Below are 27,321 nucleotides of genomic sequence, written 5' to 3'. Positions count from 1 at the left end.
TAGTAGATTCTGCTGGGTTGCACCCTATACTGTTATCTGATTAAATATCTCTATTTAGTCAACAAAATAAGAGCTCATTTTTAAAACCATGTCGTGTGTGTGTGTGTGCGTGTGTGTGTGTGCGCGTGTGTGTGTCTGTGTCTGTGTGTGTGTATGTGAGTGTGTGTGCGCGCGCGCGCGCGCGAAATTGTCCGTTTTTCTAAAATGCCATACGATAAATTTTAACGGACAGACTCGCCTGGTATGCTCAGTTGTTTGTTCTTTCCGTCAGCTTCTTTTAAAGCCAATACGACACCTTAACACAAGTCAGACAGAGGTCACTGACAATGAATAGTACATGTTTGTTCAGTCGCTGCAAATAGTGCATGCACTTCTGACAGATCTCTAAGTAAAGGTTTTCATGTGTAAACACTTTCTCGCATTTGCAACCTCGAGCTCAAAACTTGTTCCCTCTATATACCTGCAAAACCAGCATGGTTTACTGTAGAGTATTTTTGGAGTATAAATATATAAATATCTACAAGACAAAAAAATCTGGTGTGTTTAAAACGAAGATAAAGTGTTGCTTTTTCGGTGAAAGGAAACAACTATAGGAATTGGAGCGGTACTTCTCGAGCTCGTACAAATAGAAAAGAGGGTCTTATGATCTTTTCCAGCTTTGGTATGTACCCACAGAAAGAACACCTTTTCAAAAGGCATATTCAACTAATTGTAAAGTCGGTAAAGAAAATGTGCTTGAAAAACATGTGGTACAGGAATGATTCATAGATAGAAAATACTTTGGTACGATTTGTTTTCATAATGTCGAAGTACACGTTTTTGCAGGTTGTATTCGGATAAGCTGATAATACAACCTCTGTTGACCATGTTTTTTTAAAACTTAGTGGTCTGTAGACATTCGGTCAAACAAAGACAGAAAACTAATACATTAACACTGCAAGTGTGACTACACGTAGTACGTTGCTTGCGCAGCTTCAGACGGCAATGACATGTTTACAAATGCTCAGTCAGTATTGTGTCTGCACTCACGTCACCTAGCGGTTCTCTCTAGAAGAGTAGTCACATATATCTGTGTGTATCTTTGACTAGGGATACTTTGACAAGCTATGAATGAATGTATGCCTTTTTAGTACAAATAGTATGATAGACCCAATATGAATAGTTCCGTGCCAGCTTGGTTTACATGACTGGACTGTGCTATTGAAGAGATGGAAGGGAAGGGCTAGTATTTAATGTACATGTTTTGATAGTTTGGGGGGGGGGGGGGTTCAGAGCGATCTGAATCTTGGTAATCTATGAGGAACCTTACATGGTGCATTTTGTTTCTTCCAATTGTGTAAAAGTGTCGATCTTCTGAGCCATGCAGTATTAGGTCTTGTTTTGATCGCACTCGTAGACAACCCATGCCACTATAGCTGTTGGGGTCTTACCTTGAAGCGTTATGCGTAATGTATGTATGCAGTATGTAGCTATGAGTACGGTAGCTACGTGCAATTATGCCTAGACGATATTGAACTGCGAGAGACGGTGACAAAAAAATTGCATAGCTGATTGTTGTACGTGGCGGCCTTGAGGCTACCAAAACCTTTTACAGAACCTTCTACAATGTACTTGCTTTCATGGCGGTTCTATATGATGTGGAATCACGGTTTTCCAGAACGTTTTAGTTTTTAGCAAACAAATGATTTTGAGTCATGGCATGCTACATATCAAGACGTTTCCTGTAGCGATGTTAGCCGTAGCTATATATAGGGTCAGGGTTACAGACTCCGAATCTAGAGGTTCTGGGTTCAAATCCCAGACAAGCCCCTATATTGTGCCCTTAATCTTGATCCAATCAATCCAACTCAAAATAGATATTGTTTTAGCCGGTTAGCTGCTAAACTATTCTGTTGAAGTAAATATAAAAGAGGCTTGACACGAAGTTTCGATTTCTACTTTTAATGTAGTCAAAATACCAGTATATACATCTGTTAAAGTAATGTTAATTAACAGACAAAATATGCTAATGATAATAAAACACATTACGCTTGTGTGCAAAGTAAGGTGGACAACGTTATCATAAACAAGACTTATAAACTATATAAGATAAGATGCATTTTTCAATGGAGTTGAATGGCCTCTATATGAACTCTTTGCCCCTCGCATCCGCTACAACTCGAAATGCATAGATTCAACCAATATCCTGTAGCCCAGACTCGTACATATTCTAGGATAAAATTGTCTGCACTTGCCGCATTGTTAATTACAAGCGTGTAACGTTAACATCGTCCTTCTGGTATGGTAGACATGGCAACGGTTTCTAAGGGATTTCCCCGTACTCTGGTATTTGCTCGTATTCTTGTTCAGAGATGTGTACATGTTTTATACTATTTTCGTTGTTTTGGGTGGAAAAGGTGTCAACAACCTTGGGGTTAGGGTGACTCACTGTCATCGGTAGTTCTGGCAAAGGTCTGCGGGAAGGGTTGCCTTCTTTAGCGGCTCCCTTCCTAACTGGCACCGAGGTCGTTGCACATGTTTTGGTGATGGAAGATGCATGTAAAGATGCCATTCTTTTAGGAACAGCCGTTGTGTTTTCAGTGTGTAATGAGACAGCGTTACATCTGCCCAACCCATGTTCAGCCCTTGAGTTCTCTAGAATGCTGCTGATAATGCGTTTCGGTGTAGGTACGGTTTGCGCTCGACATATCTTGTTTGTATTCAGATATGATACTGGCGGTTCCCTTGAGGGCGAGACATCGTTTGTAACAAGCATTTTGGTTGGAGGAAATTTCTGCAACGATGCTATGCCGAGGCCATTTGTTATGCCAGCAATGTTTTGACCTGACGGTAGTACTTGCTGTGAGGTAGAAAAATTACTGTTCAGTCCTGTCTCGGAAATTCCTGTACATTTGTATCCTACTGGTGGTGGAAAGACTTGAGTTGTATTCAGTCTTCTTTGGTGTGTATTGTTGTAAATAGGGGGCTCCCTTTGTTCCGGAGATATGTCGGTAGTATTTTGTTGTTGTGGTGCCCCCGCATTACTGTACCGGTGGTAAGCAGTGTTTTCTATTGGTGGAATGACTTGTGCCAGGCATGTGACAGTAGAATCAGGTGGTTGTGGGACCCCTGTGTTAGGCTGTCTGTGATAGAGCGTGTTGGGAATGGGTGGTACCATGTGAGCCAGAGAAATTTCGGCAGAATCCTGTTGCTGTGTTGCCCCTATAGCTAAGTCACAGTTTCGATGGTAGGCATTGTTTTCTATTGGTGGACTGATATGCCCAAGCATGAAAGCTCCACTCACAGTATTATCATCCTCTTCTCTACTTGATCGACATAACGTGATTATCTTTATCATTAGTGTCGTGATAAAAAGAAATGCCGGAATACTTACAACAGCGATGATTAAAGCATGCACCATACTGCCTTCTTCATTGCTTTCTAGTTGTTGACCTCTTGTAGTATTGTATAGCGTTGGAGTAAAATATCCAGTTTGAACATGAACACTTCGTGAAGATTCATGTCCATGTGTACTCGAGAACACAGATATTTCCAGTTCTATCTTTGTTGAAAGCGTGTCATAATCATGAGTACCGTAAGGGGTCGCTCTGTGAGCGTGTTGGCCCCGATTGCGAAGTGAAGTAGTTGGAGTTGTTTTAACCTGCCCAAGAGTAGACGGCTGTATACTCATTGAATGAGTTGTAGTTGTTTCTACCTCACACGATACAGGAAGTTGAAGAACTTTAGCAAACGACAGTCCTTTTAAAGTGTTTGGGCTAGCACACTCGAGACTGTCGGGCTCAAACCGAGAGTCAAGAAAACAGACGCCACACTTACTACAGCAATATGAATCTGATCTTTCAACCTTATAGCATTCTTGAAAGCATTTAAACTTGTCAATTAACCATACCATTCTACAATCACATATAAAAGGGTTCTTGTCGATGGAAATGGTTAATTTTCCCGAAACGGGAAGCCCTAACTCCCTTTCAGACAATGCTGTAAGCCTGTTCCTTGACAAATCTACCATCCTAAGATTAGGAAGATATTCTTCTACGGCGCCCAAGTTGACCTGCGTAATCCTATTATTAGACAGGTAAAGATATTCTAAAGCCGGAAGTTTTCTCAGTTCTATCCAGGAGACTGACTCAATGCAGTTGGATTGAAGAGAAAACGTGCAGAGGTTGTTGAGAACTGGAATGTGTGACAGATTCCGTATGTTATTGAACGTGAAATCCAAGCCAACAACGTTAGCTGGTATGTTGGTAGGAAGATTGGTAAACTCGTTATGATACCTGCAAACCAGTTTAACCCTTGTATTGCATGTCAATGATGATGATGATGACGTTTCACAGTGATTCAGCCGGTGGTGTCCCTCACAACTTATACACGAAAACAGCGCAAGGAAAAGAAGGGGCCACCAGCATCGGCTTGTTGTTTGAATCTGGAAAATGTGACCCTTCCGAACCATGATGGCCTCAATGTTGCAAATAAAAATCTGTGAACGTTCGAACGTATGCAGTTCAACGTATTCTATAGATAAGGGGCAGTGATCGGACAGGTCCCGATTCCGTAAGTTCCGTGAGGGGAGCTAGTGTGTCCCACTGGGCGGCACTACCTCATCTATCCACCGCCAGACAGGAGACCGCTAAACGGCAAGATGAAGGAAGGCAAACTATTTACCTCGTCCAAAGTGACAAAGCTGCTGAAGAATGCTCTGTTTTCCACTCCTAGCGGTGTGTGGTTTTGTGAAGACTGAACAGACGGGGTCGTATTCGTGCAGTCTTCTAGACCCAAATACACCAGTATGAGACTGGATTCAACTGGGGTATGTGGTTTTATAAGGAGGGTATGTAATATTCAACATCGTTTCCGCTGAAACGCGCATGTCCCAGACAGAAATCAGTTAGCATGCTATCTTCGGGTGCCCTTGGTTAAAAACCAGGACAGCAATTTGCTTTTCACTATGTATGAGTGACATTTTGAGTGAGTTATTGTAGATCATGTATTTCTTAAGCAAACGTAAGTTGTAAATCTTCCCTTAAGGGCCACCTGTAAGGCCCCACATTTGTCAGACTAACAGTTTTATGAGTTTTGCTAACAATTACCAAACGTCCTAACGTATCTATCATGTTTGAATTTAATAAAGAAATTGGTTTTACACACTAGATATACTTCATTGCAATTAAAAGGGATAAAATTGAAAAAAAAGCCTGATACAGCTAGTTGAACGTGAAACTCCGAGTGATAGTGACATGCGCAAATATTTACTTCCTGGTAGATCTAGAACCTCAGGGGAAAACTATCGTTCAGTGAACCCGAAACAAGTGCCAGGCATTCTAGCTCGAAGGAAATGAGTCGGGACATTAGAATATTCAAAAGTCGTTCTAGATACATGATTTTGTGCCAGAAAAAAAACTTGTCAATCAAAGGTGTCCAAAAATGAGTCTACAGTTCAGTGACCTTGCCTCGGAGCTATGTAGGAAATATGACACGTTAGGTTGGCTGGTGTGACGTCAGCAGACTATGCATGTCATTATATACATCATTTGCATATGACGTCACAGCAGCCATGTTGGTTGGTTGTAGCTGGAAAATTCAGATCTATACGTTTGCTTTATGTATGTATTGCGTGCGTGTGCTCTTGCCTCCACCCTAAATAGTAATATCGTCAGCCACTTTGTCCACCTAAGTTTGTCGTGTTGTTGACACATTTGTTTCACATGACAAGACAGAGAAAATCAACCCATTGATGAAATAAGCTTGCATCCAGCGGCAAAATAAAACTCCTAAAATAAATAAATAAACTTCGAAAGTCATGTTGCCACATTTGATATGTAATTCAATACCGTCATTGTGTTGTTCAGATACCTGGTGTTTTCAACAAATTGCACGTTGCCTGCACACACATTCCACTGCGCTATCGTCTGCAGAAACATCGTAATTATAGCGTAATATATCTTAATTTTAGAACATGAAAATGATACCAAATTACACTTACACCCAGCTAAGCTTTAATCATTATCCTAATCACCAAGAAAAAGGATATCTTTAGGCGTTGATTACTGTTCTGATATGGCAATAATGTCTACAATTATGTTTGTTTTGCTAAAGGGCAGCATGGCGCTGGTCTGTTCCCATGTCTCCGCGGATCTAGGAGCATCACTTAACGACAATGAAGAACATCGACTGTACGTCGGACTTCAGTTCAGAGGTGAATGATGTTTATACTAGCTCACGTACACACACGAGCGCACGCGCGCAAATACGCACGCACACACACACACACACACACACACATGCACACACACATACATACATACATACACACACACATACATAAGTACATGCATACATACACACACAGACGCACACACATACACACATACGACACTAGCATTCACACACACACACACAAACATACATACATACACACACGCATACATAAATACATACATACATACATGCATAAAAACACACGCAGACAGACACACACGAGCGCGCGCATGCACACACACACACACACACACACATACACACACACGCGCGCGCGCACGCTAGCGCGCCAACACACATACACACGAGCACATATTCTGTTGCTTGTAATCGAATAATGCTGTTTGAATATCTGGGTCATTCATCCGAACTCGTCTACGCCATGCGTCAGCATTGAAACTAGCATTCTGTTATCCTAGCTTCAAATATGTTGTATGTTTTTTAATGTGCTTTTCACACTTTCTTCAAGGCGAGACATTCAAGACCTCATCACTAGATGTGAAAGTTAAAGACGGAAGTTCTCCCCACTCAGCAAGATGGAACAAACAGGTGAATTTTTAACTGCCATCATGATAGACTTGCACATGTATGTATATGTTTGCAACAATGCTCATCAGACGTACTACCACACAAGAATGTCGGTGACATTTCGAGAAAAAAATACATAGTGAGTTAAATGTGCGGCATACATACCTATAACGCTTTAGGCTAAGGTTTGGTGGCCGTTTAACATAGAAGGAATCTATTGACAGAAACTGTGCACTTGCCACCTTACCAGTTTTATGCATAATATTATCCATATCTATATTTAAAACATCGCCTACTCTTATGTGTTTTTCTTCCTACGCAGAATATGACATGGAACCTGGTGGAATTAGGCTTGAACATCGAAGCTGACCAGTTGTCTGTGGTGCTTAAGGAGAAAATCAGAGTATTCAAGGACAGGTATGATCATGGTGTTAACCATTACATATGTCAATAGAAAAACGAAAAAAAATAAGTACTTCATATGAACATTAAACAAAAAGATAACGGGCTGTTCCCTAAATTGACCTAGCCTGGAGTCCAGCCTTCTTAGAGACGTTGGAACGGGTCAAAACTAACAAGGCTGGATTCCAGGCTGACAATGACCAAGAAAACAACACAAAATAACTAAGAAAGTGTCATGTAATTTGAGTAAATGCGGTACGATAAGACAGAATGTTAAAAGTAGTAAGCTGAAGGTCTCTCATCCTGAAAGAGAGGAAGGAATAAGGCGAGTCTATTTATTGTGTTAGCAACAGTTTACATTTTCCATTCAACTAATTTTTTTGCCATTTACATACAGGGTAATTGGTAGAGCAAATATTTCCCTGAAGGAAGTTTTCACCAACCCTAGTGATAAAACAGGTTTATCTTGTCATCTTCACGATGAGACTGGAAGGGCTTTACAGGTGAGATATATATCTCAGCGTTTGTATTTGAACAGAAATATTAACTGCCATCTTTCCCTATCGCTATTTTCCAACCATTGTTCGTGGATTAAGAAGCAGTGCTTTGCTGCAAATGATGCAAAGATTTTGCAAACAAATTAGAAGCACCTCAAAGGGTCATATTAATGGTGTTTTTTTTATGTGATCCAGTCTAAAGTGACACTCAAGATGATGTATATCCCACCCGGGGATGCTGAAGAGAGCACACCTCCAACAGTTCCATCTGAATCTGAGTCAGAATCTGAAGAAGGTAGGTACCGTTTCCTTTAAAACACTGACTCATCTAAAGTATCCATTTAGACACTGTTCAATTCAGGATGGTCAGTTAAAGCACTGACTCATTTAAAGTAGCCGTTTAAAGCACTGTCTCATTTAAAGTAGTCAGTTAACACGCTGACTCATTTAAAGTAGCCGTTACTAGATTGGTATCCTATATGAGAAAGGCAAGTTTTCATCGTAAATAGACTTTTCATGCCTCATTTGATGTATATATGAATACATGTATCAAAAATGACATGGTTAAGTCGCAACGTTTAAACTGTGAACATGTGTGTCACTTGTTCTACCATAGATGAGGATGATGCTAACGAAGAGAAAGAGGAGAGAAGTGACGACCAATCAGATCATTGGGGCGGGATGGAAGCGGCCAACTACGATGTAGAAAACTCAGCAGGAGTGGTCAAAGGTTCAGCAATCATTCTTGGGAACAGGTGAGTAAAAACCTCGCTTAAGTTTCTTGTGATAGACTACATTATGTGAGGTCGGGACCTTTATTGATCAGAACGTCATGAATCCATATGCCACTAACCTATCAAAATAGAAGGGTTTTCTGTATGGTTAAATAGTGTTACTTTTCTGTATCAGGGTGTAATGAACACTGTTACTGTTTGCCGAAAGGGGGCGCTGCAAGAGGAATACTTTCAAACGTGACTAAGTCTGTATCCCCTCTCGTCACAGTTCATGAGCGGTGTATTTCAAGTCTTTTTTTCTACAAACACCACTTATGAAGAGAGTTTACTCCCAAACGTGGCTGGTTATTTACCCCCTCTGGGATTAATATTCATATAGTTCACCAGTCCATCACTTCGTTAATTATCTCTGTATCATAACTCCATTCTGTACAGACTACTCTTGAACAAGGAAGATGAGCTGTCAGATGCAGTACAGGATTTCCAGGTCAGGGTGCGCCTGGTGGAGGGTAGAAGCCTGTACGGAGAGAACGTCAGTCCGGTGTGTAAGATCACACTGGCTGGGAGGACCAGGCAAAGTCGAGTTTGTCGTCACCAACACGATCCGAATTTCAACGAGGTAATTTTTCCATTGTAATTCTTAGATCAAAAAGTTGGTAAAAGAGGAGACATATCCTTGTAGCTGTATTGGAGATATCAACGGTTTAGAACTATGATGCTTAAAAGCGAATGCAACATCATTGTTAGTTTATTCAAAGTTTATTCTGTATCAATTCCTGTTTGCAGAAACGATGATTATTGTATTATATGATGAGTACAGTAAAGAAGTTTGTAAATTTATAGACCTTTAGATAATGGGATAATTATCTTAAGTATAAGTTCAATACGCACACACAATGATCTGTGCTTTTAAAAACTGTTATTATCATTTTTCTTCCAGTCATTTTTCTTCAATTTCCATGAGTCCCCAGCCAACTTACTTCAGGAGTGCTTGTCATTCACGGTAAGATCATCACCAAGAATCCATGCATTTGATCTTGTCGATGACCAGTTATTTATGAATCGGATGTTCCCATTACAAATCTTCTTTTTCATTTGTTATTTACAGGTGTTTGACTCACGTAGGTGGAGAAAGGATGCCTTAATTGGCTCCTTCAAGGTGAGCATAAATTTGTGCTTGTCCTCCTTTCATTTCTTTTTACTTTTTTTATTTGTTTTATTTTGTGTTTATGTTTTCCCATCAAAATTATCTTATGTTCCTCCAGATCGACCTTTTGACTATTTACCAACAGCCAGGTAATTATATTTCTACTAACAATCAATGCACAGAAATACAATGATAACCATCTATAGAAGCTAAACTTTATGCCATACCTTCTTCTCAAAACGTACGTTTGGCTATCATATAACTGACTCTAAGAACATTAATCATCAACATCTACATTGGTGATACCCCCATATAGTTCCATCAGTAAATATATGTATAATCCAAAATTATCATTCGACTGATCGATAATGATCAGCAGTGTGATCCATTATTATCATTTTGATATTAACAAAGAGAGTATGGTGTCGACAAGAACTGAAAAAAGTATTTCAGGGAAAGTTAACAAAAAGTAGCCTTCTTATCTACACTGCAGTTATCAATCATACAATTAAGATGTTGTCAGTTTGAGACACAAATGATGAATGTGATATTTCCCCAGACCACGCCCTGCTGAGTAAATGGATGCTGCTCACCGACCCCGATGACGTTGCTGCCAGTTCTAGAGGCTTCCTGAAGGCCAGCCTGGTTGTCCTAGGGCATGGTGACCCGGCTCCGGTGGGTAACTACTGACTTATAAAAAGCTTTCGACATCAATTTGTAGTAAGCTTTTTGTATACATTTTATTTTTGATCTAAGCAAGTAACACTGTTCCTTTGTCATAACCATGGATAATATACACTGGAAATGGTATAATGCTAAGCTGTTAGATTTTGTAGTTAGAGCTACTACAGGGGTGCTAGTGTCACCAAAATGAAAAGAAATCTACATGTACAGTAGACGCCACTCAATGCCAGAACATTGTGTTTGGTATATACGTAGAACATTCATTCACAAATCTTCCTTTCAGGTGGAGAAACCAGATGATAAACTGATGGAGAAAGAAAACATTGAAGAGTAAGTTTTTCACATCTTGGCTGCTTTGTCATTGTTCTACGTAGTAAATGTGGTTCGATTATTGGGATTTTTTTTGTATTCTTCTGTTTGCTTGGTCTCCTCACTTATGATTCAGATGTGTTTGCCTAGAAATCTTCTTCGGCCAGCTGTAACGAAGATGGTTCCTGCCAATCTTTGTGTCAGGATTTACCATGCTAAGGACCTACCTGAGAGTAAGACATTGCGTTTCTCTGCTTGTAGATGTAGTGTAATACATAACGTTTACCAAGATTGTTAAACGTTACTTACATGACCATTCATAACAGATGACCTACAATAGTAGAGGCAACGACGAAACATAATTGAAAACGTACTTTTCAATCTTGTGTCAACATCTTTTTTCTTAGAATCTTATCCTGGGTGGCTTTTTTTTAGTTACCAATTTAGGTCTGAAATATCATATCATAAAGACTGCTTTGATTAACATGCTTATTTGTGGCTAACCGAATTATTTTGTATCTATACAGCTGATAGAGGATCTCTGTTGAGTAACCGAAACAGTCTGCCCGATGGGTATGTGATTGTGAACTTCTCAGGCAAAAAGGTAATATGTTCTTTTAAACATTCTTTGCAGTTGTAATTCTTATTGAAAGAATATAAGCTATATTTGTACAGTTGACATAGAAGTAGTGATGGCATTCGGTTCACAGTTTGAATATTATATTGTGATTTTCAGGTGGAGACAAAGCTGATGAAAGACAAAGAAAACCCACATTGGAACCAGGAGCTTCGAATTGATTATAAGGTACATTCAGCACTGTTTTCTATTTTTGTTGTTGCAGTAGTGAATTCCTTCGTTGCTTTTTGTTGCTTTAAAGAAACGTTGTTACTACAATAAATGGTTCTCTTAATATGATAATATGTCGTTAATATGGTTATTAACTTGGACTGTATTTGATTTCAGTTCCCAACGCTTTCCAAAGAAGTGAAGATTGAAATATATGATGAGTAAGTATTTTTTTTACTTGTAACAACATTCTTTCAGAATGAAGTGTTGAAAATGTATTCCTCCTTTTTGTTTTGTTGTGATCATATGATTTTGTGAACCAAAAGCATTTCAGAATCATATTTATCATATTTTGAATAGAATAGTAACATTGTTTTGATTGCTTTATTATTGTTGCCATACATTGTGCCGTGCACAAATCTCAAGCAATAAGGTTTGTTATTTCATATTTCTTTCTATTGAAAAGACGACTAATCATTAACTCAGTTTACATATCATTAAGTTACAGGTACAATCTTAATGATTGCGATTCAGAATGGGACAAATACCATCATTACCTGTATGTTTTTATACTACTGCTTTAGGGACAGGATGAGATTCGATGACTTGATTGCGACCACATTCCTTAGAAGCCATGAAATCTCTTTCCCCGGTCAAAAAGGTGCATTATCATTTGGTGTTGCTGGCAATAAAGGTGGATGCTCATTCATGTTTTTGCTTTCTTCTTGACTGCATGGATGCTATCCTGGTGTGTGCATGCAGCATGCGATACACAAAGAAATGATGAGTACATTGTGCATGGAGAATTGGGTACCCCTAGGCATGCTAAGCATGCTAATCAAATAGTGCACGTTGTATGAAGTATGATTATGAATGACTCATTTAATACACCACTCAGCTGGGTACATCATAATCAATCCAATGTCATGTTTAAACAATTGAAAAAGTGTTTGAAGTGTTCCCTGTTTAAATTGGTATTTGGTATTTTGATACTTGCACTCAAAGACTCTTCTTTGTCCATAGTCGTCTTAGTAGACGGTCTAAACAGGAGGTTTATCAGTCTCTCTCTCTATCTATTCCCTGTAATATTTACACGGTAAATTACACCCAAGAATAACTGCTACTACTGTACTTCCCTACAATGTGCAATCTTCAGTCCTTTTGTATTGGTCTTAGGATTTCTGCCCAGTTTTGGACCATGTTACCTGAATCTCTATGGACCACCCCTGGACGGAAGGACAAACGTGTCGTCTTCAATGGAAGATGAGATGGAGAAGGGAAAGGTATCTATATAAATGTGTTTATCTTTCTTTCTTTCTTTCTTTCTTTCTTTCTTTGTTCCTTTTATCTCAGAAAAAGGTAATTAAACTGCCTCCGGGGATAAGACACCACGCGTCGATTGTATTCAGGACACATGGTACCAGAGTCAACCTGCCGAGGCAGTCTTTTCTGCGGTTAGATGGCGTTTGCTGGTACTGTATAGTATAGTATAGTATAGTATAGTATAGTATAATATAGTATAGTATAGTATAGTATAGTATAGTATAGTATAGTATAGTATAAAAGCAACCTGAAAGAACATTTGTATGTATACAACGTAGGGTGAAAGCCAGTTTTGGAAATATGTATGTTGAAACGATTCTTGACCTCTATTAATTCAGAAAGAGGGTGTGGCCTACAGAGGACGATTGATGGTTGAGCTGAAGACCGAACTGTCCCAGAGCAAGAGCAAACCTGGAGTGTCTGACATCAAAAGGAAGGCACTGGACCGCATGAAGGTACCGAATAGACAGTGTATTTGCCAACTATGCCTATTATAAAGTGCAGAATAAGAAAGCAACTTACATAATGGAACAGTAAGAGGGTTTTCTACAGAACTATCTCATTCATCATTCATACAACAATGCTGAAACGTTGATGCTCTTTTACATATTTATATGCACAAAAATGGAAACTGCCATGAAATATGTCTGCAAAAATGTGGTAAACCAAAGTAAGCTATGAAACCATTTCCGTTCTTGTTTCCTATATCTACCAACAGGACCTACGGGCGACACGTAACTACAGAGTGTGTGTGGCCCTGCTTGAGGCCACGTTGATAGAGAGAGGGGGAGATGTAAAGTTTGAAGTCAGCATGGGGCACTACGGCAACAACGAGCCAGGCTGGGAAAAGTTTGCAATCTTTTCATCGACATCCCCAATCAAACTTATGCCAAGCGAAGGTAAACAGAAGTCTAGTAGACTATTTTATGCTTCGTATTATCTAAAAAAAAGCCTAATGGATATGAACTGCGCGTGTGAACCCAAGATGAAATACTAAATCTAATTCAAACTCTTGTTACAACTTCAAGATTTAACCATTCAATATGGCAGACTTTAGTGACGTAATGGTCACGTGAATGGAACGCGCTTTGTAGATATATCATTACTGGCATTTTCAGGTGAGGAAGACAACCTGTACCACGTACCTTGGGACGGCATGGGCCCTGTACTGACCCTGTCCTGTGCATGGGAGGATATCGTACACAGGATACAGACACACAACGCTCTCATCAATCTGCACAAAACACTGGTATTCTTTCTATATTGTGTTTGTTTCTGAATAGCAATCAATATCCAATGCTATTTGATATCAGCATTATGCTGCTAATATTTCTACAGCCTTATTTTGTTCACAAAAAAAATCGGCATGTTCATGGGAGATATACCTTCGATAATGAGGAAGCCATTGTCCCTGTTTTTCTCTTAATATTGTTGTTTTCTCTGGACAGACTGACAACGTAGATGAGCTAAAGGCTGCTTATGAGGAGGAAGACAACAGGGGAAACTTTGCTGCGAAACAGTGCCTGACTGCAATCTCCAATGAATGCACGTAAGTAGAAGATGAATATTCCAAATATTTGCTACTTACCCATCATTAACTCAGAACTCAGTCATGAACTACTACAACTCTTTTTTTCCTGATTATTCCCTCAAAAGGTTGGTCAAACAGATGATGATAGAATGTGCTGACGAAGGTAGTTGCAAGGTTTTTAACAACCTTGACCGAAAGCTGAAGACCTACCGACTACACCAGCTGTCAAGGCTTCTGTACGACGCCAAACGAGTTGCAGACATCTTGGACAACACGCAGGCAGAGTGTGACCTAAGGGGTCTTGATCTGCAAATCAGCTTCATGCCTCAGTCAGACGACATCGATGAAGCATCTGACGAAGATGGCGGGAACAAGCGTACTACCAAGCAGAGAACGAGCTACGATATGGCGGGACTTTTGAAGACAATCATGGACCTATCAAATGATGTAAGTCCATAGCTTGATTAACATTAGCAATGCAATACAACGTGCATGTACTTCTTTTATAACAATTCTAACGCTTGTGTTTACTTAATCACTAAGTAGATTTTTTAAGTGGGATTTTTCTATCTTGACATGTGCCTCTATATATGTTATATGTATGCGGACCGCTAGCGTCTATATTCAATTGCGAGGTTTGTACTTAATATTGTGATGCAGAAAGAGTGCGTAGAAAAAGGTTATTAAATTTGTGTACTTTGTTTTGAATTACAGCCACAACTCAGTCTCCCAGACATCTTCCTGTGGCTGGTCATCAACGATAAACGAGTAGCCTACCGCCGCATCAAACCTGCCGAGGTCTTCTATAGCTCCGAGGAGAGGGCACGTGGCGATCTGTGTGGGTCTGTGCATTATGTCAACGTTAAGGTAAATAATTAGGAATTGATGCCAAGCGATTGTATAGAAATGTCGGGCCTAGAATGTTACTTCTCCATTGTGTTTCCACAAGAAAGCTTTCCAAACAATCTGAAATCTATTAATTGAACTATTACATAATAATAAATATACATGTAAAAGTCGGTTTGTAAAAAAAATTCGGTTGGTCAGCCAAAAAATAGATAGAGAAATTCATTGAGAGGCAGATACAATCAATGTACGGCAGCTTGTACATACATGGCAATTGAACTATTGGTAATATCTAACAATTTTAAAGAAGTAATCTACGTTATGGCAAGTCAATGGTATAGGTTATACATACTGTGTTAGTCATTTTCCTCATCTATATTCTATTCAGAAGTGTAGTTTCATGCAACCGAAATGTTAAAAAATGTGTAGTATAATTTCTTTTGAATGGTTCAATGATGCACCTATGTTCAGGACCCTGACTGTAAGAAGTCCAGAGATGGAAGGTCCCCCTGCCTCTTAAGGATGAAAGCGTGGTTCAGCGACGACAGAGACGACACGGAGTTTCTTCAGCAACTAGACGGGGAAAATCTTTCAATGTGGATGAAATATGTAAGTATTCTCTTCAATATGTAGTCTGATACTTTTTGTATGGTCAGATATGTGACATATCATAAAAGTCTATATTCATCCTTCCATTTTGTCTGTACCTAAAATATCAGGGTTTCGCACTAATACGTTAGTGTCACGTAAAACGATACTGTTATGTTTTACCTACGAACATTCATCATTTCATCATTGTCCTTTGGAAGTATTCAATCTACACACAAAAAGATCGTATTCATTATACTAAATACATTTGGTCATTTGCATAATCATATGAATGTTATTCATTACAATTTTTGTTTGGCTTGAAGGACAATGATGCCCAGCGCATTTTCAGCAACACGCTACCGCGCGGATTGATTGTAGAAAAGCAAGAGACTGAAGAGGAAGCCACAGAGGCAGGACCGATGAATCGGATTGTTACAGAACAAGGAGATACCTGTGGTCTATCGGTGTTGCATGTCATGGTAAGATCATTTGAAACTTCACAGAAAATGCAAAGCATCATTCCCTGGTTCACACGTGTAGCTAGTCAAAAATGTGCGTGTTAACAGTCGTCTTTCATCATAAACAACTGAAAGGTTGAAGTACAAAACTGTCATTTACCTGTTCAAAAACTCAAAGGAAGGCAGTGCATTATAGATAAGGTATTTAAGATAAGATTGTTCTGGAAAGATCCTATCAAGCATATTCTGGCAAGTAGACTTCTAGTCAAATTGTTGTAGATAACTGTCTTCGTGATGATGATTGATTTAACGTTTGTAATTAGATGTGCCACAAATTCATTTCTCTCCATGCAGGAAAACACTGGAGATGTTGACATGAATCCTTTGCCTGGCCTTTACCTGCAGACAGAGGGTACGTATCAACATTTGGTTTATAGTATAGTATATACTTGTATCTTGGATAGTCAACATTTTTCTTGTTTTCTAACCGACTGAACTACACCATAACTGATGACATGGACACCTGGCGTTTTTTCTTATAGGTCATGAGTACGAGTTACACTGTTACATCTACCAAGCCAGAGATCTGCAGTCTGCTGACAGGGATGGCATGGACGGTAAGAGAACATACTTGTGCACTCACGTGACTATGACGTAAGTATTGTCCGCCATATTGGATGGTTAAATCTGGACGTTGCATTGCTAAATTTGAATTTGTGTTACGTAGTTACAGTGACATATCATTACCAGTCCATAGTTGACTATCAAATTTTTGATATGGTTAGACATTACTTTAGAACAATGCAATTTGATTGTACTAATCCTGTTTTCTCCGCAAACAGATCCCTTTCTGTCTGTGTTCTTCTCTTACCGAAACCAGAGGACCAACGTTGTCAAGAAGACACTGAACCCCGTCTGGAACCAGACACTGGTGTTTCAGGACTTGAAAATCTATGGAACACCAGAGGCAGTAGCTGCTAACCCCCCTCCTGTTATGGTACAGGTGTACGACCATGATTTGTGGGTACGTAATCCTTTCCGCCCAACAAAATGTTTTTAAAAAGTCACCCGGGCGTCTTGATCAGATGCATAGAGGTGCTGTCCATCTCCAGTTCTAAAGCCCTCAGGCTTCAAATATGTTCTTGCCCTGACTGAACTGAAAGAACTTACTTCACCATGTAGACTGGAGTGGCTGTCAACACAGTAGGGGGCTAGTCTACTGGTAGTGCTGTGTGTCTAACTCCCATAGTAGTATGTACTTTTAGAGTCCTTGGTATGACCTGGCTACACTGGGTATTGAACCTGCGACCTGCAGGATATAAAACAAGCACTCTAACATTAAGATGTTACAGTTTGTATTATTGACCATATCATAATATTGCTTTGGTACTTAAACAATGTTTCACCACAGCCTCTTTGCCAATATGCCATACTTTGCTGCATTTTGAGAGATTAGTTTTCCGTAATTTGTGTTCCAGCGCAATGAACATCTTGGATTTGTAGAAATGACACCATTGGTTGCTGAAGATGGTGACAAGGAAGGAGATACAAAGCTGCGTTGGCATCCGATCTCTGTTGGGGGTAAACATCATGGAGACCTGCTCGCAACATGCAAACTGTTTCGCGTACGTACTTGTCTCTTTACCATGCATATTGTCATTGTGTGTGTGTGTGGGGGGGGGGGGGGGGTGCGTGCGTGCATGCGTGCGTACGTGCGTACGCGTATGGTGTGTTTTATGATATCCCATTTGCAGTATAACATAGTTGATATAGCACCACATACATGCATCTCTAATTCCTATCAATGCATTTCTTTACTATAGGTAGGGCAAGGGGCCAAACCACCCGTGCTGTACCCAACGAAGGCAGACAAAGATCTCGAGCAAGTATACAGCATACCAGAGAGTATCCGCCCCAAAATGAGGAGGATGGCCATTGACGTGAGCAATATAATAAATCATGACACCTTGAGAGCGTTCTACATTTCATATGATCATACAATTCATATTATACAAAAGTTGTGTGTCCAAGAGTGTTACAACTGTTACAGATCGTGAGATGTATAATTTTGAATTATTCGAAGTTTTATGGTATCGCGATCTTTAGCTATTCATGCCAATACAACTGGGTTAAGAAATATGAATTTAACCCTATGTACCTCAGGTGGTCTCTTGGGGAGTGAGGAATATGAAGAGATGTCATCTACTCGTGGTCAATTCTCCCTCTGTTGAGTTCGCGATTGCGGGTAAAGTGGTGCTGAGGTCCAGCGTAATCGCTAACGCTAAGGACAACCCCAACTTCAGCCACCCTCTGCTGCACACAGAAATGGTTTGTGTCGTATTTAAGAACATGTACGATATATTATACCCCATCGCTTTCTTCTAGCTTATCATAATTCATAAACAGTAAGACTTTAATAGTTTGTCAATTACTTTAAGTTTCATTGACAGACATTGTACTATTCTTTCAAATGAATGCAACGTTATATGTATATTACACCAAATGGCAGTTACCCACTGGCAGGAAACTGGATACCATTTTGAAACAGTCAGACGTTTCAGACAGCATCCGCTGTCTTTCGTCAATGACTAAAGGGAAGAGTTGGAGAAGATTTTTACCAAAACTCCGAATTGATATGTTATTGCGGTTATAGTAAGTATATACTACAGTTTTCAGTGTTGCGTCCTCAAATTGCTTAATGCGGAAGGCCTTTATTTATCATTGTTAGAACCCTTTATCTAATAGTATGTACATGTACCCACACAAAGTTATTATAATGAGTCAGGACATCCTTGCATCTTTATCCTATCGTAACCATTCTCTATCTACTCTTGTAGGAACTTCCTGTCGATCCCGACTACATGCCCCCTATGACGATAAAGGTGTATGACAACAGGCTGTTTGGGTTCAAGCCTCTTGCTGGAGTTCACGTCATCAACACACTCAGCGTGTATGAGATGCAGCCATCATTGCCAGAGCATTTCATCGACTGTGACCAAGGTACGTCATAGAAATGCATTTTAGATAGCAAAGTAACGATTTTAAATGATGTCTGATCAGTAAGATTAAGGCATGTGAAATTATGTTCGAATGAAAATAAATAAAAACTTTATTATCAGCATAAATGTATTATCATTGCTATTTTGATGTGAGAGACGGCCATTGACCGAAGTTCTTCGTTTCTGGTGTTAAAAGATATGGATCCAAGTAATGACTGATTGGTCAATTGATGTTTGTATTTCAGTCAAAACATCTGATAGACTGTCAGAGCTGCAAACACGGCTAAAGGTACAGTGTCATGGTGTATTTTCATATTACTACATGCAGATGTAAACCCATTACTCTCATACAGTTTCCAAGCTACCATAGCAGTAACACATGCCTAACGGCGTGATCATTCGTTTGTGTCATACACATCATTAGCATTAAAGCCCAATACATAATTAATGTAGCTAAGCACAATGTTGAAATATTGTCTTGCAGAAGACAGGGTCCCACCTTCCACCTGTACTTGAGACTGACATTGACTGGTGGAGCCTGTTCTACACCTCAATCGGAGACATCGAGAAAGGAGACCCTTCTCTTCAGCATGACCTGTTGGAGGTATCTACACGTCATTTTTTTCCGGGTAATCAAGGAAAACTACCTGGATGCATAAAAACTATAGATTCATTGCGTTTAGCTTATGATATGTAAAGTGCTTATAATACTTAACATTTCTGCTTCCCTTTTACCTTTCAGGTGTATGATTGTGAACTTGAAAAAGTTCCGGCCTTCCAAGGTCTGACAGACTTTGTACAACTGTACCCATTGGAGCGGGGAAGGGAGAGTTATGAAGATGACGGAGGTACCGCTGGACAGTTCAAGGTAGATAAATTATGCTAATTTATGTCTTTTAATCTACCGTCTCCTAGATACCGAAGGACACTGTCCCATATGCATGATTTCAATATGATGAAAGAAAGCTTTAACTATATATGCTTAGCGTATCACAATATTAGAGCTTTGCAACGGACCAGAGCCAGCTTATAGAAGCTGTAGGGCTGACATCAATTAGGATTTGCCATGGTAAATATTCACTTAAGAAGGCCATATATACAGATACAATACCATGTATTTAAGTTAACGAATACGTGCATTTTTATAATAAGTAAAACCATAATGTAACACCTAGAATCTATGCCCCTTAGGGTTCTATCAAGCTGTGCCCTGTTGTCGGTAAGACCAACGATCGCAGGGTTACAGAACCACACTTACCAGATATGCCTGTAGAATGTGTGGTGAGAGTCTATGTTGTACGGGCTATGGGACTACAGCCACACGACACGTCCGGACTGGTAAGTGTATGCTCATTTTAGATGACGTCACCAATAATGACGTCACCACTGTCGTCACCTCCTACATCAGCCATGATGGCTGCTACACCCTGAATGAACCTAGATAAAATTGCATGTTTATTTTGTATTTGCACATGACTGTAGCTACATAGATTGTTAAATTTATTCAAATCAACCCTTGATTAATGATAAACTTCAAGGTTGGACCACCCATCATGGCGGACTATGCTTACGTCATGTAGTCACGTGAATGCAAATACAGTAGAATCCAGCTATTTGCATAACGACCAATCGCATACCCTGCTAGTAACCAGATTAACCATATTTTAACTTTAAAGAAATTTGATTAGTCGTAAGGTCAGACCTGACTGACTCGACTTTTGTCAAGTACTTTATGGTTCCACTTTTCTGTACGTAGGCTGATCCCTACCTAAGTATAACATGCGGTGACTACACAGTGGATGACATCGAGAACTACATTCCCAATACCCTGCAGCCGATATTTGGGAGGTAAATTCATTATTTTGACAGCCTATCTTTCATTTGTAACCTATAATTCTAAAGCGCATCATAGACTTTGAATGGCGAGTCTAATTTATATGCTCTTTGTGGTACAGATCTGAGAACGCTGATTTTCATTTAAATTAACATGATAATATAAGGTTATTGCAAGTACACAACCGAGGCCTGAAACATAGATGTGTAACATAAGAATGATTTGCTACTTCCTATGCTTTGAAATATAAACTGAGCTAGTTTCGTTGGATTTGAGGGAATGGAAGGCCTATGTACCTACTTCTTCTATAATATGTGGGCTCCCTGATTTCATAGTAGAATTGTTTTCTCATGGTCAGGAATAGGGGAAAAGTAAGAATGTATTTTGCACCTGTTGGTAAGTAATTCGTTTCTAACACCATCATAAAATGGTCATGAACAGCTAGAGAAAAATTATTTTCGTCTTCCACTGCATTAGAGGGGCAGCATTTATTATTATCAATATACTGTATATCATATTCATATATCTATTGTATGCTTATAGGATGTATGAGTTCACGACCCGACTCCCTCAGGACAAGGATCTGCACATCGCTGTGTACGATAAAGATGTTCTCAGTGCGGACGATCTGATTGGACAAACAACGATCGACCTGGAGGACCGTTACCTGTCACGGCACAGGGCAACCTGTGGGTTACCGCGGAGGTACCACAGGTAAGTTTGCACTCACGTGACTATGACGTAACAGTTACTCGACACGCTAGGTGGTTAAACTTTGAAGTTACCAGGTTAGTTTGAATTTGCACATGTAGTACCGATCACAAGTGGCAATGTGATCTTGTCACTGAGCAAGGGTTATTGGCTTCACTGTACGAAAAGACGAATTTTATACGAAAAGACGAACAAAGGTTCTGGGTCCGAATCTCGGGCAGGCCCCAGTGTTGCACCCTTGGGAAAGACCTATTTCCTCTCTCGACTCAGGTGAAAATAAGTACCTAGCTTCGGTTAGGTACGTCCCCCGATTGTACGTTAAGCTGGTGGTTACGTGGTGTTTAAGGAGAGCCACACCTTGAGCACTTTAAATAGCACAAAACACTTATCGAAAAGTGTAGGGGTCCTTCCCGGTGTGAGTGGTTAAATCTTTTCTCTGGGTTGACATCTTTACAATATGATAGTCACCTGTTCATGTTATGTAAATCCTGACCTTTAACAAATGTGGTAGACCTCAATAAATAGATCTTTAAACGTATATACTGTTGAAAAGTAATTCTTCAAGTTCCAAAATTTTGTTCAGGAAAACCATAAATTGTTGGCGGGACAGTCAACAGCCGGAGGAGATTCTAAAGCAGTACTCGGTCAGACACGGCCTGCCACTGCCACGGTTCAAAGGTGACAGTGATCTCACACTGGAGTTCGGCGGAAAGATACACAGACTTACCAATGCTGGTAAGTCGTCCTTTGTCGTACTAGGTTGATACGTTTACTGTCAAAGTGATATCCCATTGGTGTGGAAGCAAATCAATGTGACATTCGAAAGACAGGAACACTTGAGACCGATGTAATTTTAGCTATGTCAAAATGTTGACGTCAGCAGAAATCGTTAAAAGGAGCTGTTTCTTGTTATTGCTTGATGTGAATCGATAATGTTTTTCTAGACAACTTTTCTGACAAGGAAGAAGTTGGGCTCAGAAGACATAAGCTGGCTCTGAAGGTCCTCCGCTCCCTGTGCCTGGTGCCAGAACATGTGGAGACTCGTGCACTGTACAGTCCTCTACAGCCGGGCTTGGAACAGGTAAACAACTTTGAATAATATACCTTTTCTTTATATAGAGAGATAGAAGAGTAAAGCAAATACCATTATTGTGAAATGCCAGTTTGCTTTTTTATTCAACTCATCTGTCTTAAGCATTATTCTCTATCAACGTTCTATAGGGAAAGCTGCAGATGTGGGTTGACATTTTCCCCAAGACTTGCGGCCCACCTGGACCCGAGGTTGACATCTCACCACGTGTTCCTCAGGAGTGAGTACATTGTTACGTCTCGTATATTTCATACACATATTTCCATCATATGATAACTGCAATGTGTATACTTCGAGCAACAAAGCATTTTGATTGTAACGATGGTAAAACAGCTATGAGAACAGGTGTAGTGTGATTTTCGACTTTACACAGGTTGTTGATATGAATTTTGATGATTCCTTCACGGTAAGATGATATCTCTTATTTGCCAGATATGAGCTGCGTGTGGCTGTGTTAAACACGAGTGATGTTGTGTTGGACGAGACGAGTTTTGTGACAGGAGAAATGATGAGTGACATCTATGTCAAAGGGTAAGGCGCTTTTTTTCATAATCTTTGTGAAATGGCAAATGTATCTAACTGTGTAACATAACACAGCCATATATTCCAGAGATAACGTTGTATATGCAATAATCATCAAGTGCTGTCAGCAAAGATTTACCGAATGCAAGCTCAGTCTCCATATTTGCCCGGTGAATGTTGTGGTGTTTGGTTTCACCTTTTGCTACAATGGACGAAACAGCAACAGTCCTGACAGATCCGACATATCATTGAAAAAATAATTTTTTGTCAAGGATTGTTTGATGTTGTTTATGACTATATTTCAGTAACTTGGCCGGTCTGGAAGAGGATGTCCAAAGTACAGATGTCCACTACAGGTAACGCTCTATACTTATCTTCATCACATGTTCCACCAGTATAGGATGTTAGCGCTCACGTGACTATGACGTAAGCATTGTCCGCCATGTTGGATGGTTAAACCTGTTAGTTGCCAGATAGATTGAAATCCGTACATATAAATACAGTCATATACATTACGCACACGCTACTCTACATGTACATGCTCGACCAACTAGCATGTCATTCAGATTATGGATAGACTGGCAGTACGCATCTCGTTGTAGTTACTAGTACGTATTAATATTTTTTTATTGCTTTGCCCAGATCCATGAACGGCGAGGGAACTTTCAACTGGAGATTTGTTTTCCCTTTCAACTATATTGCTGCGGAAAGGGTAATGTCGATCACAAAAAAGGTAATAAAAAAGTCATTTACATGCGACAATATTCAAATGTTATGTTTATTTGCTTCTTTGTTTGCTTGCTTTCATTCTTAACCGTTATGACACCGTTAGAAACGCTTGATTGCCACATAACCGAATTCAGTTATACAAAGGGTATGTATTTGAATGCTGGCTACTCTATATGATCTAAGACTAATACACAACATACTATTTTGTGCAGGCACACATGTGGAGCATTGACAAAACCGAGAGACGAGAATACCCAAAACTTCTGATCCAACTGTGGGATAATGACAAGTTCTCACCTGATGACTACCTGGGTAAGTTTTAGTGTATTGAAGCCATAAGCAAAAGCTCGCTTACTTTATTGTAGTGTAGTGTAGTGTAGTGAATACATGTACTGTGGTGTAGTGTAGTGTAGTGTAGTGTAGTAGTGTAGTGAAGTGTAGTGTAGTGTAGTGTCGTGTCGTGTCGTGTCGTGTCGTGTTATGCTGGGGTTGTGTAGCATAGTTAAGTGTAGCTTCATTACTCTCAGCCTGTCTGATATAACAATTGCGCATATTCTTTTTCAGGCATGTTGACACTCAACTTGGTGAACATGGTCCAACCAACGGCGATGGCAAAAGACTGCAAGGCAGAAGAAGAAGATGGTAAAGGAGCCAACAATGTGTCCCTGTTCCACGTCAGACGTCTCAAGGGCTGGTGGCCATGTCAAAGAATGAAACAAGATGGGTCCAGCGAAGTCACTGTGAGTGTTCTAGCATACGTACATAGTGAAGGGGCTTATAATCTATATTTTCAGATAGTACAGATATATTCAGATAGTACATAGAAATTTGAGGTAGTTTATTTTCTTTACATAATAAAAACCACAAAAGTAATATCAATAGCTTTTGACAACTTTTGTAGGGGAAGGTCCAGTTGGAGCTCGAAGTTCTGCCAGCTACCCAGGCAAAGCAAAGGCCGGTCGGAAGGGGAAGAGAGGAGCCTAACACAAACCCTGTGTTGGAACCACCGATGTAAGTGTAACTCTTAGTTGACTATGGTCAATGTTGCTTATACCAAGGTCGCATTTCCTAACCGGCGCCCGGCCGGGTAGTTTGCGGGAACGAAAAGCATCACACCTAAGACAACAAAACACAACCAACGTAAAATAGCCACCAAGGCTCAGGTTTGGAGTTGTGACCCTGGAATAAGTAAAGCCTTTGAAAAATAATCAATGCTAGTGTCACATTTCCAATCCGAGTCACGGCCAGCCAGTCTTTGGTAACAAAAAGTTTGAAACAAAAGACAACAACCACAAAACGTACTACTAATACAAAATAATCTAAGAGCATAGCCTATGTATATTCATCGATATACACGACGTACACCCTAAGTTTACCACAAACAGACCGACCGGACCCCGGATTGGAAATATGACCCCGGCATAAATAAAAACAAAACAATGAAGACTGCACAGTACTTATAAGATAATTGTATTGTTACATATCACTCCTTCAAGTCCAAGGCAGTTATCAGCTGCGTATTTTAAAACTTAATGCTGGTTCTTCGTGAACTCTCTAGACGCCCAGACACTTCGTTCCTGTGGTTCACTTCTCCACTAAGGACCTTGAAGTTCATCGTGTGGAAGTACCACAAGTGGACCATCATCAGACTCCTGCTACTCATCGTCGGCATCCTTATGATGATTCCACTGATAGAAACTTTTCCGGTAAGCATGAGAGACTTCTTTATCATTGTAAGCACTAGTCATCTAATGCAATTGTCAAAGACTACACATACAAAAGAGACATTTTACATAAGAGTTTACTTAGCCCTTAGTTTAAACAGTGGAGAGTCCATTTTTTAGAATCTGCAAACCCAACGTCCTGGATGTGGTTGACTTTTTAAAGTTTTTTTTTAAAGATGTGCACGTTCAGATTTTAACACAGATTTTGTCTTTCTCTTATTTTGTAGATAATTCTGATTTCCTGGATCAAGATCTTTCTGGAGATGTTATTCTTCTGATTCCGTCAGCTCCCATGGTATAGACACTACAAAACAATGGGTGACCAATTTATATACACAGACAATAAGAAAACACTGCGTGACCAATTTATATACACAGACAAAAAGAAACCATGCATGACCAATTTATATACACAGACAGTAAGAAAACACTGCGTGACCAATTTATATACACAGACAATAAGAAAACACTGCGTGACCAATTTATATACACAGACAATAAGAAACCATGCATGACCAATTTATATACACAGACAATACAAAAACAATGTGTGAAGAATTTATATCCACACACAATATTAACCACATAAAAGTCACGTTAGTCGCATCTACAAAACAATGGGTGACCAATTTATATACACAGACAATAAGAAAACACTGCGTGACCAATTTATATACACAGACAAAAAGAAACCATGCATGACCAATTTATATACACAGACAGTAAGAAAACACTGCGTGACCAATTTATATACACAGACAATAAGAAAACACTGCGTGACCAATTTATATACACAGACAATAAGAAACCATGCATGACCAATTTATATACACAGACAATACAAAAACAATGTGTGAAGAATTTATATCCACACACAATATTAACCACATAAAAGTCACGTTAGTCGCATCAGTTATCATTGTTATAGCAACTTGATATGCGTAATGCATACATAATCAAGGTGAAATGTTAAGGTCAGTACATCGTCTATGATACTATGATATTTCTTTTGCCGACCAAGCATGCGCAAAGACGCCTACCTGGCACCATGCATGTCTCTTTGTTATATTTCATACGTACATTTGACAATCGCCTGGTGACATATGAACTTCTATTGTATGGACCGTAAAAAGGCTTCTGATGTAGGTGGTCTCCCGTGAGACCACACCATCACTTTCTCTCGTGACAAGATAGCAAAATGAATGTTAACGGTTTTATGTCTTCATTCATGACATTTTGCAGATATAAACTGGACTGTATTCTCTTGATCAATAGAAATGTACTAGTAATAAAATGGGACATTATATTCATGACATCCAATAATGCGGTTTTGTATTCATTGGTGACATTTTATAGCAACGTGTATGCACATTATGTTTCATTCTCCCATGGGGCAACACTGTGACGTTCCATCAATTCACGTCCTTTTTCCTAGCTGTCCTTGGTCGTCGTCAATAATATATAATAAGTGTTTCAACTTATGTATTCTTAAATACCAGTGGCCATGACTTTATACCGACCTCACCTAAGGTGAAACGGCACTCAGAGCATGCAGTGTGCGGTGTAAAATATAGCACCGATTTGCCATTCGGTGCTTGCTAATTATAAGACATTTCTTTC

At 39.6% G+C, this 27,321-nt stretch overlaps 4 protein-coding genes and 1 long non-coding RNA gene across 5 annotated transcripts; all 5 read left to right on the top strand.

Moving 5' to 3' along the window:
* The first annotated feature begins 6,095 nt into the window (after positions 1-6,095).
* LOC136423401 (uncharacterized) lies at positions 6,096-7,237 on the top strand. The gene is made up of 3 exons (XM_066411543.1): positions 6,096-6,193; positions 6,725-6,804; positions 7,106-7,237. Exons 1-3 carry the CDS (start codon positions 6,100-6,102, stop codon positions 7,235-7,237), a joined length of 306 nt encoding a protein of 101 aa, XP_066267640.1. The 5' UTR covers positions 6,096-6,099.
* Positions 7,238-7,577: 340 nt separating this feature from the next.
* LOC136422544 (uncharacterized) lies at positions 7,578-8,430 on the top strand. The gene is made up of 3 exons (XR_010753634.1): positions 7,578-7,688; positions 7,878-7,977; positions 8,299-8,430. It is a non-coding gene; the product is annotated as an uncharacterized lncRNA (long non-coding RNA).
* Positions 8,431-8,597: 167 nt separating this feature from the next.
* On the top strand, positions 8,598-13,945 carry LOC136423399 (dysferlin-like). The gene is made up of 16 exons (XM_066411542.1): positions 8,598-8,653; positions 8,852-9,035; positions 9,357-9,419; positions 9,525-9,575; positions 9,682-9,712; positions 10,123-10,238; positions 10,531-10,577; positions 10,707-10,789; positions 11,084-11,160; positions 11,293-11,361; positions 11,521-11,564; positions 11,928-12,004; positions 12,520-12,626; positions 13,005-13,121; positions 13,385-13,565; positions 13,785-13,945. Exons 1-16 carry the CDS (start codon positions 8,598-8,600, stop codon positions 13,943-13,945), a joined length of 1,464 nt encoding a protein of 487 aa, XP_066267639.1.
* A 153-nt stretch (positions 13,946-14,098) lies between these two features.
* Positions 14,099-22,586, top strand: LOC136423398 (myoferlin-like). The gene is made up of 19 exons (XM_066411541.1): positions 14,099-14,215; positions 14,323-14,644; positions 14,912-15,064; positions 15,515-15,652; positions 15,958-16,113; positions 16,447-16,504; positions 16,635-16,709; positions 16,935-17,116; positions 17,571-17,717; positions 17,916-18,032; positions 18,256-18,420; positions 18,930-19,092; positions 19,337-19,380; positions 19,576-19,695; positions 19,834-19,959; positions 20,283-20,429; positions 20,848-20,939; positions 21,469-21,639; positions 22,220-22,586. Exons 2-19 carry the CDS (start codon positions 14,336-14,338, stop codon positions 22,398-22,400), a joined length of 2,544 nt encoding a protein of 847 aa, XP_066267638.1. The 5' UTR covers positions 14,099-14,215; positions 14,323-14,335; the 3' UTR covers positions 22,401-22,586.
* Positions 22,574-26,285, top strand: LOC136423397 (myoferlin-like; the record flags this gene model as incomplete). Its single annotated transcript, XM_066411540.1, has 10 exons — positions 22,574-22,717; positions 22,858-22,946; positions 23,159-23,257; positions 23,554-23,604; positions 23,891-23,981; positions 24,190-24,289; positions 24,542-24,717; positions 24,879-24,988; positions 25,536-25,683; positions 25,929-26,285. Coding segments are annotated over 10 exons (1,059 nt in total), but the record flags the coding sequence as incomplete, so codon positions are not given.
* Positions 26,286-27,321: the final 1,036 nt, after the last annotated feature.

This window comes from Branchiostoma lanceolatum, chromosome 17 (genome assembly GCF_035083965.1).
Source record: "Branchiostoma lanceolatum isolate klBraLanc5 chromosome 17, klBraLanc5.hap2, whole genome shotgun sequence".
Lineage (NCBI taxonomy): Eukaryota > Metazoa > Chordata > Leptocardii > Amphioxiformes > Branchiostomatidae > Branchiostoma > Branchiostoma lanceolatum.
The sequence above is the reverse complement of the archived record's forward strand: the minus strand, read 5'-3'. Positions and strand labels throughout refer to the sequence as shown.